The sequence below is a fragment of the Erythrolamprus reginae genome, chromosome 1, assembly GCF_031021105.1.
Source record: "Erythrolamprus reginae isolate rEryReg1 chromosome 1, rEryReg1.hap1, whole genome shotgun sequence".
NCBI lineage: Eukaryota > Metazoa > Chordata > Lepidosauria > Squamata > Dipsadidae > Erythrolamprus > Erythrolamprus reginae.
Genome location: NC_091950.1, coordinates 345,803,507 through 345,815,756, shown reverse-complemented (window position 1 = coordinate 345,815,756; position 12,250 = coordinate 345,803,507). Strand labels below are relative to the sequence as shown.

Sequence of the window (12,250 nt, the reverse complement as noted above, 5' to 3'; positions counted from 1 at the left end):
CCCCAGACACGCCCCCAAACATGGCAGTCGCGACAGGGAAGGTGACATGCAGAGCCAGGCCCCCAAATACACCCCCAAACATTGTAATGAAAAGGAAGAAGATCCTCAATTGAGCAGAAACTTGAGGCAATCAAGAGACTGGAACAATGCAGAAGGTAGCAGAAATCAGCAGGATCACTGATTTCTTTAAATTTTGAGATGACTGAACTGTTTATACTTTACAATGTTGTTACTGTAACTTTACTGCAATAAAACTTCAATACGTTTGCAATTCATAGTGATTTCAAGGCTTTTCTTAAACACTCTGGATTATCCAACATTTTCGGCTATCCGGCTATCAGCCCATCTGTTTAAGTCAGATAATCGAGACTCTATTGTATTTGTACATCTGTTTCTACTTTCAAATATAATTCTCCTTCTGTATTTCCAAATGTTACACATATTGAATCTAGTAATCTATTAGCTTTATACCAGCTGATTACAAAAAAAATCTCACATTCAAATTAATATTTGGAAAATAGATGACAGAACAGCTCAATCATCTGACTCAGGGAAATTTGTAAACCTCTCAAATGAAATAATTTAAAAAAGGTATTAAAATACCTTTTAATAATGGGCAAATTTTGAATCCTCAAAATTCTTCTGTTCTATTGTGCAAAATATTTTGTCTGCTTGAGTAAAAATCACTGATTAATAAATTTTTAAAAAAAGATTAATTCAGTAGTCCACATTTTGGCTGAGGTAAAACCATATGCATTTATTTCAACTGCATTTTAGAATTAGTTAAACAAAAAAATTAAATATGCTGACTGCAATAAATTCAGTCATACAAGTGCAAGTCTCCAACTATAATGTATTCATGGCAAGATTATTTAGAAAGGTACCAGTAAATCATAAGACAGAGCATGTCCATTTGATCTTTATTGAAGTATACAGAAGGTTCTCTTTAGAAATCAAATATGAGAATGGAGATATGGCCAAACGTAAAATCTATCAAATTCAGTGAAAACTGTCTGACTTTAAATAGTAGCTGTAAGAATGACCAATATATATTCTGTTACAACTGTCCTCACTCTACAAGTAAAAAAAAAATAATAAACATTCAGTAAACATTCTTTCCTAAGGTAGCTTCCCTTATATAACAGTGATTTATCCATTCTTGTATACATAACTTTTAAACATACCAATCAGTGGTTCTCACAATTGGAAAATAAAAGCACAAAAAAGTTTACACTCTTGTACAGGTAAATAAAAGATCATCTTGAATTAAACTGTATATCCTGAAGGGCATATTAGAGTTTCAATTTCTTTACCTATTACATAATTAGCTTCTTAGATACAAATATTGACATATTTGGCTTGTGCTTCAAAGCCTTGTGTGTCTATCAAGTCCATGTCAACATAGCTCATAATTTGAAGTCACTTGGGAGGTCTTTACTACTGCTTGGTTTGACTTGCTCGTGCAAGAGAGTGTCCTCAATACTAGTCATGGCACTGCACATCTCGTCAGGATCGTCCACATCTGGATCCAAGCCTTCAGGGCAGGGGAGTTTCTGAAGCTCTTCCCGCAGCTGAGCTGTGTGACGCTGTGCACAGAAACATAGATAGGAAAGGTTTCTTTTCAAAGCAGTTTGAGTTTGAGTCCCCATTATACATTTCATATCGTGACAATAGCCAAAGCTGATTTGTTATTTGCTTGTTAGAATTAGAGGTTAGCAGAAGTTGTATAGAAATGAATAGAAACCAGTCCCACTGAACTGGGTGGGATTTATTTCTCAGAACTGTTTTAAAAGAGAATAACTGGAGAGTGATTTATCTCACAGACCAAGAGCCAGACTTTAAAGAAATTTACAATAACCAGCTTCAAGAGACTTTAACTCCCGCCGTTTGGAATCTTACCATCAGTGGTAAAATCCATCCCCACCCTCCTACCCTTCCAGCGGGGCCTCAAAACTAGCTCTTTTGGTTGGCTTGGAGTCCTGAACAGAGGCACGCTCCATGGTGGAAGTGATTGGTGGAATAATCATACAACCATACTGTTTGTGCTCTTGATTTTCAGTCTTGATCTAAATCTTGTTCATTTTTAAACATTTTTTATATTTACAATGATATTGTAAGCTGCCCAGAGTTGCTTTGGATAGTGAGATAGGCAGCGTGTAAATGTAATAAACCAACAAATTATATATTCTAATGCTAGTTATAGTTGACATTTGATACCACACTTTAAAGATTGCTTGGATATGCTTGCCATTTTTAAGAAGACCTTTCTAATTTTCTTAATTTTTAGCATTCCTAGGAATGGAACATGGTACATTCAAACAGATGTAAATATAGGATCAAGAGCAAATTTGCTTAACTTACCTGTAACTGAAATTATTCAAGCATTTATGAGTTAATTCACATACATGGGTTATATGCTTAAACAGTAGTTTTCTAGAATTTATGGGAAACACACCCCATGCATTGTAACAGCTTTCAAGAAGTCCCTTCAGTTCCTGAGACTTGAAATGATGGTTTCTGAGAAGAATTACAGCTATACTTAAGTAACCATTCTTCTCTGTCATACTTTTGGTAAGTTATTACTTGGAAGGGAATCTATTTATCCTAATTGAAAAAAAATAATACATTTCTAAAGACTCATCTCTGAAGCAGAGATTGAGACAAGTTTATACTGTTTGATAAAATAAAAAATATGGGGAGAAGTAGCTGCCTTACATATGTCAGAAAAGAAATTCCACACAGAAAGGCCCAACAAATTGTTATAAGGTGATCATGGATCTGAAGAGGACAGTGCTGCTGCAACTATCTACTTGGAAAACGCTGATAAAAAAAGACCTAACTCCAGGATGGGCCTTGAAATGCTGGAAATGTGTGTGTGACACTAGAATGAAAGTAGAACGCAGGAATTTTAAAAAAAGTAATGACTTGTTGAAAATGGGATACAGAAACGAAAGTTCAAGAACAAAGGGATATTTGGGTGAAGAATTATTTTGTTCTTGAAAAGTGAAGGCAGGTTCTGTTGTGCAGCAAGCCAAAATTACTCTTACTAAAAACACACTTTTCCATAAAAGGAAGTGATAGTCATTATTTTAAAATGTTTCAACATTAGTGTGGGGTGAAACGGGAAAATTCCAAATGGGAGCTAGAGTAATAGTGGACAATCCATTTTGTAATAGGCTAGGAAGGCTGGAAAATAAAGGAAGAAATGGATAACAAGGTTGGTCTTTGTGGAGGAAAAAGTGAAGCTTCAAAGATTTTCTCCAATTTGCTGTAGTTTCACTAATTCTTGAAGAATGAAGGCTAAATCCAGGAAGGTGACTGAACAAAGAGGAACAGATTCAGCAGTGGGTTGCTCCCAGCTTGCACTGGTTCTTAGAACTGATAGCGGTGGTGATGAGAGGCTCCGCCCACCTGCCTGGGATGCTTCTGCACATCTGTGCATGTGAACCGGTAGCGAGATAATTCAGAACTCACTACTGACCAGATTGCATCTTAAAATCCTTTATGAGCATAATGGACAGTAAATATATTCACACTAAATACAATAGAACAAGATGGAAATAATTAAGAATTTAGAAGAACCAACAAGGTCCAAGAATTAATATAAAATCACTGTTGTGCAAAGATATATTGAAGGAATTCAGAGACAACTGTGCCTGGGAACATCTCCCTCCTCTAAGAAATTATGTTAGCTCCAGCAGATTCTGAATGAACTCCAGGCAGACATATTGCCCATGTCTGTGAATCACAACAGTCATGAAAAAGAATTTTATTAATCTGATAAATGCATTTTTAGTTTATTTCTTATCTTATACTTCAGCAATTGTGACAAGTAAAAGAATTGTGCAGTTTAGAACTAAAGTTCATATTTTAGATAGTTTGCAGAATATTACACATCTGCAAATTCCGTTTACCTTTTGGGTACAAGTAAGCAAAGTTGGATTCATTAACCCTAACAATTACATCTTGAACTGTATGATGATTCAGAAACGTAGGCATTTCAGTTGATTCTTGCTACCTCCAGCTAAGTATGTGAAACGACATTGAAAATCATGGGGTTTTAAGTGACATCCAATTTCAAATTATTAAAATATTTAAAATATTCAAAGCAAGAAATCTGCAGGTATAAATCATAAAAGGTTCATGTCTTTAAGATATCTTGTTCAGAATGCATAAAGAAAGAATTTGCTAGAATTAAGACATTTTGTTTCATCTGACTTTGGTGGGGCAATCTCATGGGAAATCTTGTAAAAGATGTAACACTTATTTCAAAATATAAATGTTAATAAAGTGTATAGAATTCCTTATTGGACACACAAGGAATTTGTTTTTGGTGCAATACTATGCCCAAAATGTGATTATGCTAAAAGCAATATAATTTAATTTTCCTTCCTGTTTCTCCATAATATTTAAGGAAATGTGAGACACCAAAACACTACAAGATTTTATTGGTAGAAAATCATATCCTATTGATCTTCAGCATTATTAATCACTGTTGGGATAGAGGAAAAGGAAACATGGAGTTGCTTAAAGACTGTAGTAGCCAATTTCACTCATAAATGACAGGAACACCTTGAATAGAGAAAGGTCTGGTTTAGAGAAGGATTGTGCAATTTAATTGATATTTTACAATGTTTTCCAAACCAAAAGGAAGAAAAAAGACAATAAAACAATTCAATCGGACAACAGTTTTAGTATTCATAAGGCCTAATTTTTAAAGAACTTTCTACTTTAATATATTCATTCATTCATTCATTCATTCATTCATTCACTCACTCACGGTGAAGATAGGCATGAATTCAAATGATGTTAGCTTTTTACCTTTAGAGCCGCAGCGTGATGAGACATAGTTCTGCCTACCCGTTTATCGCTGCTGTACTGCTGTATATCTGCTATCCACTCCTCACACTGAGCCATTATCTCTATCCTCTTCAAGTAGAAGTGTTTATGTATAACCTATACAAAAAAAGAACAGGAGCAGAAATAAGAATTAGCTATTAATTTATAGTTTTGAACTACCAAAGTGTTTAATATATACAGATCTAATACAGCCATCCTATGCATTAAGAGCAATTACAATGTCACAATGCTTCTGATGTTCACAAACATGGAAGGAACTGCTTCATTTCCTAAGTTCATCAGGCAAATGCAGTGGTAAAAGAGATGGCTGGTTTTAAGCCCTGCTGATAGACTATGTTTGTGATGAGAAATGTTTTTTTAAATATAAACAACTCTCTAAATAGGAAATTATCTAAGAGCTCCTTAACAATCTTGAGAATTGAATTAAATAATTAAACTGGTTTAACTAATTGGTTTGAATAATTTCATTAGTCAATTTCATTAATGAAATTCTCATATAAACTTCTAGGAAGTCTTATCTTAGAAGATAAGAACAAATGTTTTCAGTTACAAAAATATAATTCTGTATATTTACATTTAAATGTTTTGTTTAACAAACTTCAAAAAGTGTGAGTTTACGATATGATGAACCTGAGTAGCTCAGAATATTTTCGATTTACCAATTTGCCCTGTATGACCTTCAATATCTGAGTATCTGTGAGATCAATGGATACTGATGCAAATTTATTCCCACAAGCGGCGGAGGGGGAGCAACCGTGTAGCTTGATCCTTTTACTTTTTTGGATCAACAAAAACTAGTTTGGTCTAGTGGTTAAAGCACTGGCCTAGTAAGCAAGAGACTGTGAGTTCAAGTCCTGCCTTAGTCATTGCAAGACGTGAGTGATCTTGGGCTGGTCATTTTTTCTTAACCCGACTCACTTCACAGGGTTGTTGTAGTGGGGAAAATAGGAGAAGGAAGTTGTGTTACATATGGTTGTTGCCTTGTGTTACTTGTAAAAATAATAAAAATGGGATATAAATAAATAATTAAAAAACTTCATAATGAGTAAACTTATTTGTGCTCAAGCTCATATTCCTAGCTACATTTTCTTTACAGTATTTTAATCTGATGTTAAAGTTTTATTACAGATTAAACAATTGTTAAATGGATTTCAATACGTTGAATCGTGTTACTTCTCCTATTCTTCCCGTTTACTAGCCACTCAACTGAGAAGATTTTAAAGAACTGAAAGGAAAGGAGTTCTTTATTGAATTTCATGCAGGTTTAGTGCTTATCAAATTAAAAAAAATAAAATCATTTAACTAGGAGCATGAAGTAGCTTTAGACATTTGTTCTACATTTATTGTATTATTGCATTTATAAACCATATCTTATGCAAAAGAGAGATGCTTCTATTCTGATTTATTATGATAGCTCCTGGTACCTCAAAATTAAGATAGAAACGCAATGATTGATATAAAATTATCTTTCTATTATTGTTGGCTTAAAAACAAACCTCTCTGAATATTATTTATGATCAATTAAGATTACAAAAAATATAAGAAAATTTGCTAAGAACATATAGTTTTGTGGAACAATTCTCAAGCCTTTAATACAATTGAAGGAATGCATGCACTGATTTATTTATGTTTCTGTTAGTTAATTTAATGCTTCTATTAGACAAATTTCATTCCAAGGGACCAAAAACTATTAGCATTTTGCAGTAAAATATTCCAATAGATATTGCGCCTATTAACTGTCCATAATAGTTTAGAAAAATTTGCAAAAAAAGAGAGAGAGAGTTGGCAATAGTGCCTACTATATATACTATGCCAGAAATAAAAATCACAAGGAGTTAACTAAGTACTAATGTATTATAATAGTGGGGATAATATGACTGATGGATGATGAGAGATAGACACATATATAATCTTAAACAAGGCTATGCATGATTTATTTTGGCTCCAAATGGAAGCTTTGAAGGTCACTTCCAAGTTTGGCAGTAAGTAAAATAATGTACAGATAGTAAGAGGAGAACAGGAGCCAACTATGTATTTCATTAGCATTGTCTTAAACATTTCATGGCCTTTAAAAGTGGAAGCTTGTTTTCATTGTATTTAAAGTATCAAAGCCCTTTTCTGTGAAATGTTCAGGCTCACCATTGTTTTAATTATAAATCAGCAATGCAGTTTCTACTGCCAATTTCTACAATTGCAAATGCTTTAGGAATGCTACTCCCAACAAAGCAAATATAGAGCAGAGGAAACTTCAAGGAAGTGAACAAGATTTAATTATTACTTTATTTAGCAAGAACATAATTGGTTACCTAATCTCAAAAAAACAAGATATTCCTACTGTTTTCTTTGAATATATATACATTTGTTAGTATGCATAATTTGATACAGGTCACTGAGCAATCAAATAAATGAAAAAATGTTCTTAATTTAAAATATGTTTTTAAAATAATGTTAAATTTGCAGAAAGAAATATTACATCTGTGACTCAATTTTTCAAAACGTACATGTTTCTCAATTGTACAAATAAGGTCATTGCAGAAATTATACAAATTGATGGCAATTATATCATTTATTTATTTATATTTAGACATTGCCTGACTGCAAAAATGAGTCTGGGTAACTCACAATATAAAAACAAGCAACAATACAAAAAATAAAAAATACATAACACATTTAAGTAAACAAAATCAAATCCATCCAAAGAATACACCATATATAAAAATGTATGTATGTATGTATGTATGTATGTATGTATGTATGTATGTATGTATATACACACATATCCCTACTTGCCATCCATCCAAAGAATACACTATATGTACAAATATATACAAGCCAAGGATTCCACATCTATCCACCCATAAACTCTGAGAATAGCTAGTTCTTTTAAACAGATATTTATGAATGATTGGCATCCCCAAGCTTATATTAAAATGAGGCTTCACTTTATATAATAGAAATTTGCAGCACTATTTTTAGTACTTTTCTGTATGAACAATTACTCTTGTAGGGAAAATGGAAGAGATGCATATTACTCTGAAAAATAGAGTTTTAGTAAATTCACACATCGCTGTACAGGTAATTTTCAATGTAAAAAGCACTGAAAATTTTGATGGTGCTGAGCAAAGGAACTTACAAACCAATCTGAAACACCCAGAGACACTGCAGCAGTCCTACATCCTGCCCCAATGGGTCCTACAGGTTTTGAGTCTACTTCTTGTCCTGTTAGGTTTCCATAGGTTTTGGTCTATTCCCCACCTGATGAATGAATGAATACTACTTCTTGAGGAACAACAAGAAAAGTATGGGCATCCAATTGAGCAGTGCGTGAGAAATGGAACAATGGCTTCTTAATCGATATGCCTTATCTCCACGATAAAGATGTATTTTAGGTCATATCCTTAACTAGGTTACATTATGATGCAATAGAAGACCATTAGATTTACAACAGTTAGATCATTTGCAATCACAAACCTCTTTAAAACAGGGGGAAGGATTTCTGATTTGTTCAAGCATTGCCCATTTAACTGTTGCTTGCCGTATATTTCCATCATATTCTCTGGAACTCTGTGTGCCACTTGGAGTTCCTCTAGATCTTTCGTAGCCTGGTTCATTGAAATAGGGCTCTGCAACTAAAATGAGCGATTGCACAGAGACCAGTACCTATAGAAAGAAAAATAAATGTTTCATGTAGGCCAACATACATATGTAATGAAGAATTAATTAAAAATAACTGAAATATTGGCCCTTTGCAGGAATCGATTCATGTTAACAATACGATACTCTGTTCGGTTTAAGTGCTTGTATGCTATTGTAACTCCTTAAAAAGGAGTTAAACACAGTGATAATGTGTTTTTAATTTTTTTCCAAAAAAGCTCACAAAGCAGTTGATGGCTTTTTTGCCACTTTTTTCTTGTCAATATAGATCCATTTCCATTTGTTTCTTAACACAAAACAATTAAATGATTAAATATTTTATGGCTAAATATGTTTATGATGGACAGAGTAATCTGCATTTTGTAATAGAACACTTAATCATCTTAATGCAAACACTCTGCTTACCAGCTTGATTGTAAGGCATCTGGGGCTAGATGCATGATGGAAAAATAAAAATATTCATGCAATGATCTACTTGCTTTCTGACATTAGGCGCAATGTTGTAGAGTTTGTATTGCAACATCATGACTTATACGCACTAATGAAGAAAACATTACATACTTGTAAAAAGCTCGATGTCTGAGGATTCCACTTCTCTTCTGGTCTTCCATGCCAGGTATTGAGTATACTTAAACAAACCTGAAAATAGCAAATTTTGAACCATTCAGGACTCCAATCCTATAGGCTTTATAAATGCTATCACAAGCTTCTCTCCTGTCCAAAGCTGATGAGTGCTATGTAATTTAAGAAATGGTAAAGTGTCTTCCTCTGTCCTCAAGGTCTGACCAGTATATTATAAAACCCACTGTCATAGTCTTCTACTGAAAATAAACTCTGATGTTATATACTGATTTTAGAAATATAGTCAATATACAGAGACTGGTTTCTACTTACTAGTGGATCTGACTATATAAATATACTTATTACCTAATAATATTTTATGGGGCCCTTCCAGGCAATGGTGTTTTATTTTACACAAAGCAAATTGTGATCTTAATATATTTTTCATCCTACTAAATTAAAACTGTAGATGCCACCTTCACCAAGGATGATTAGAAGATTTGCTTTCATCACACTGGTCTTCAATGAGATTGACAAACCATTTACCTTGCCATCATTGTATAGGTTTGGATTAAATCTCACGCTGTGTCCTCCAGTTGTTTCCAGGTTGACAAGTGGAGGTGAATTAGGATAGTCTTGTGGAAAATACACATCAAATTCAAAACAGCCATTTGCATAAGGTGTGTCTGCTGGGCCTGTTATCAAAACCTTTTGAAAAAGTTACATTCAGTTATACTAAGAATCAAAGCAAACCAGATCTCAATACAATTTGCCATAGAAATTATAACTTTAGCATACACTTTGGGATAAATTTACCCTTACTCTTATTTCTGAATGGCTCTTCTTTCTCCCAGATGGGCAAAGCTTCTTTTACCTGCAGCTAATGATATTTCCTAGAATTTTCACTTCTCTTTGGTTTTTTATTTCAATGATTCTCTCTCCTGTTTCCTTTTTTAATACTGTCATCTTTCCATTCATAAAACTAAAACAAATTTAGGAGAGAGCTTCTGGCAAACCTATTCCCATAAGACAGGGGTCCCCAAACTTTTTACACAGGGGGCCAGTTCACTGTCCCTCGGACTGTTGGAGGGCCGGAGTATAAAAAAAACCCTATGAACAAATCCCTATGCACACTGCACATACCTTATCTAAAAGTAAAAACCAAAATGGGAACGTACTATTTAGAGGGAGGGGGAAAGAAGTCTGAAATTCATATATGTTTATGTTTTGTTTTTAATTTTATTTTGTTAACATCTGATTGGCTATACAAGGTTTTCTTGGCTTATAGAAAAATGTATAAAGAAAGAAGGAAGCACTTTGGCATAATGGTTAATAAGTTAGAAATATAATTGGTGTTGTACTTTTTTGAGGAGGGAATTTAATTAAAAGAAAATGAATGTAACTGGATGACAAAATTAGAAAAAAAAACTTTTGCAACTTTTTTGATGATTGATATTAGTTACTAATAAAATACCGCATTTTATTCATGGAAAATTAGATGTGCTCCTGTCACTCACGCGCGGGCTGGATAAATGGCCTCAGCGGGCCGCATGTGGCCCACGGGCCATAGTTTGGGGACCACTGCCATAAGAGCTTAAAAACTAGACCTGAAAAGTTAACTAACTGAACTATCAAATTCTATCAGGTAGAAAAGAGATGTAGTGGGCTAAATTGCTCCTTGCCACTTCCCGGATCCAATGAATTCCACAAAATAAATATCAATATTATTTAACTAGCATAATGGATGTAAGTCTGGCTTTACCTTCATGATATCTAGTCTCTCCTCATCACAGCGAACAAAAACACTGGATGATGAAGAAAGTGGCAGTGATGTAGAAAGCGTTACAGCTTCTTGAGCAAGACGTCGGGCTCTAGCAGCACTGTTTGCATCAGTGGCATTTTTCACCTGAGACATGTAGTGGTAATTTACTTTAAACACAAGTTTCCCATCATCATCTTCAGAAACCATTTCAAAAGTGTCTAAAAAATAAAAAGCGTTACATTCTTACTTAGAGCAAAACTGTATTTTAACTGGATAAAATAATTAAACTTAATAAAAATATTTTCACAAACAATTCTAAAAGATTAAAATATCAGTCCAAATCTCCCAAGTTCATATATACAACACTACCTCTGCATACTGTGTAATTGAAAACTATGATGTCATTCTACCTATATATTCTTCCAGAACACAACAGTAATGATACGATAACAATAATTATAGGAGAAGGTGAGTAAATTATCACGCTAAGTAAGAACAAGGATAGCTCTCCTGGTTTAGGGCAAGACACTCCTTAGTCCAGCACTTTTCTCAATCTTTGGCCAATCTTTGCCTATTGGTGCTTAGAAGCAGGAAATAAAGACATACTCCTATTGTAAGTGTTAACCGTGCTAGTTTTTCCTTCCCATATTCTCCCTTTTCCCTGCAAAGTAGAATTAAACAAGTCTCTCTCTCTCTCCCCCCCCCTCCTTCCCTTTGTCTGTCTCTCACAACACACAAGCTTTTTATAGCTGCCCATCCTATATACATGACTCCGGGCAGCTAACAATTAAAACAATAGAAACAAAGTAAAACAAAAGCAGTGATCAAAAACATAAATAATGCAAAAAGCATAAAATAGCAATAGTTTTCCTCAAACTATGATACTGTTTCTGGCTCACTAACATTTATTCTTGGAAATGCCTCCCAAAATATATTTTCATGTTACTTTTCTTGCTTATTTTAAATTTATTGCATTTCCCTGAAAGTTTTGCTAGTGTTCCTGGTTTTCTCTTACTCCATTACAAGTAGTAAATTTGTACTAAATTTCAGGTAATTATATCCAGAATTTTGACAATGGGGGAGGGGGGCAAATTTTAACTTATATGCACCTTTGAGGCAGTGATGGGCTACCAACATTTTTACTACCACACTGTGGGTGTGGCTTATGCATTTTCCTTCAACATCCTTCAGTGCAAATTGGGTGTTCTGGGGTGGAGCTCCATTTTCTCTACCCCACTGCGTTCCCCCCCATCCGGGCAGTAGCCCACCCCTGATTATCTACTATATAAAGTTTATGTATATATATATACACACACACACACACACACACACACCACACACACACACACACACAGGCACAGCTCTTCTAAAATTATACACATTCAACCTCATTTACTGTGATAGCAAAAATAG

The 12,250-nt window shown here is 34.1% G+C and overlaps 1 protein-coding gene across 11 annotated transcripts in view; it reads right to left on the bottom strand.

Moving 5' to 3' along the window:
• Positions 1–906: 906 nt before the first annotated feature.
• The window catches only part of BIRC6 (baculoviral IAP repeat containing 6), a 165,159-nt gene continuing 153,815 nt past the window's right edge, over positions 907–12,250 (bottom strand). For all 11 annotated transcript variants that reach the window (XM_070734154.1, XM_070734156.1, XM_070734158.1 and 8 more), the window contains 6 exons: positions 10,838–11,055; positions 9,622–9,783; positions 9,076–9,153; positions 8,332–8,520; positions 4,822–4,956; positions 907–1,586 (listed from right to left, as the gene is read on the bottom strand). In XM_070734154.1, coding sequence (XP_070590255.1) covers positions 1,407–1,586; positions 4,822–4,956; positions 8,332–8,520; positions 9,076–9,153; positions 9,622–9,783; positions 10,838–11,055 — 962 coding nt within the window. In that variant the 3' untranslated portion in view covers positions 907–1,406. The remainder of the gene's footprint in view (positions 1,587–4,821; positions 4,957–8,331; positions 8,521–9,075; positions 9,154–9,621; positions 9,784–10,837; positions 11,056–12,250) is intronic.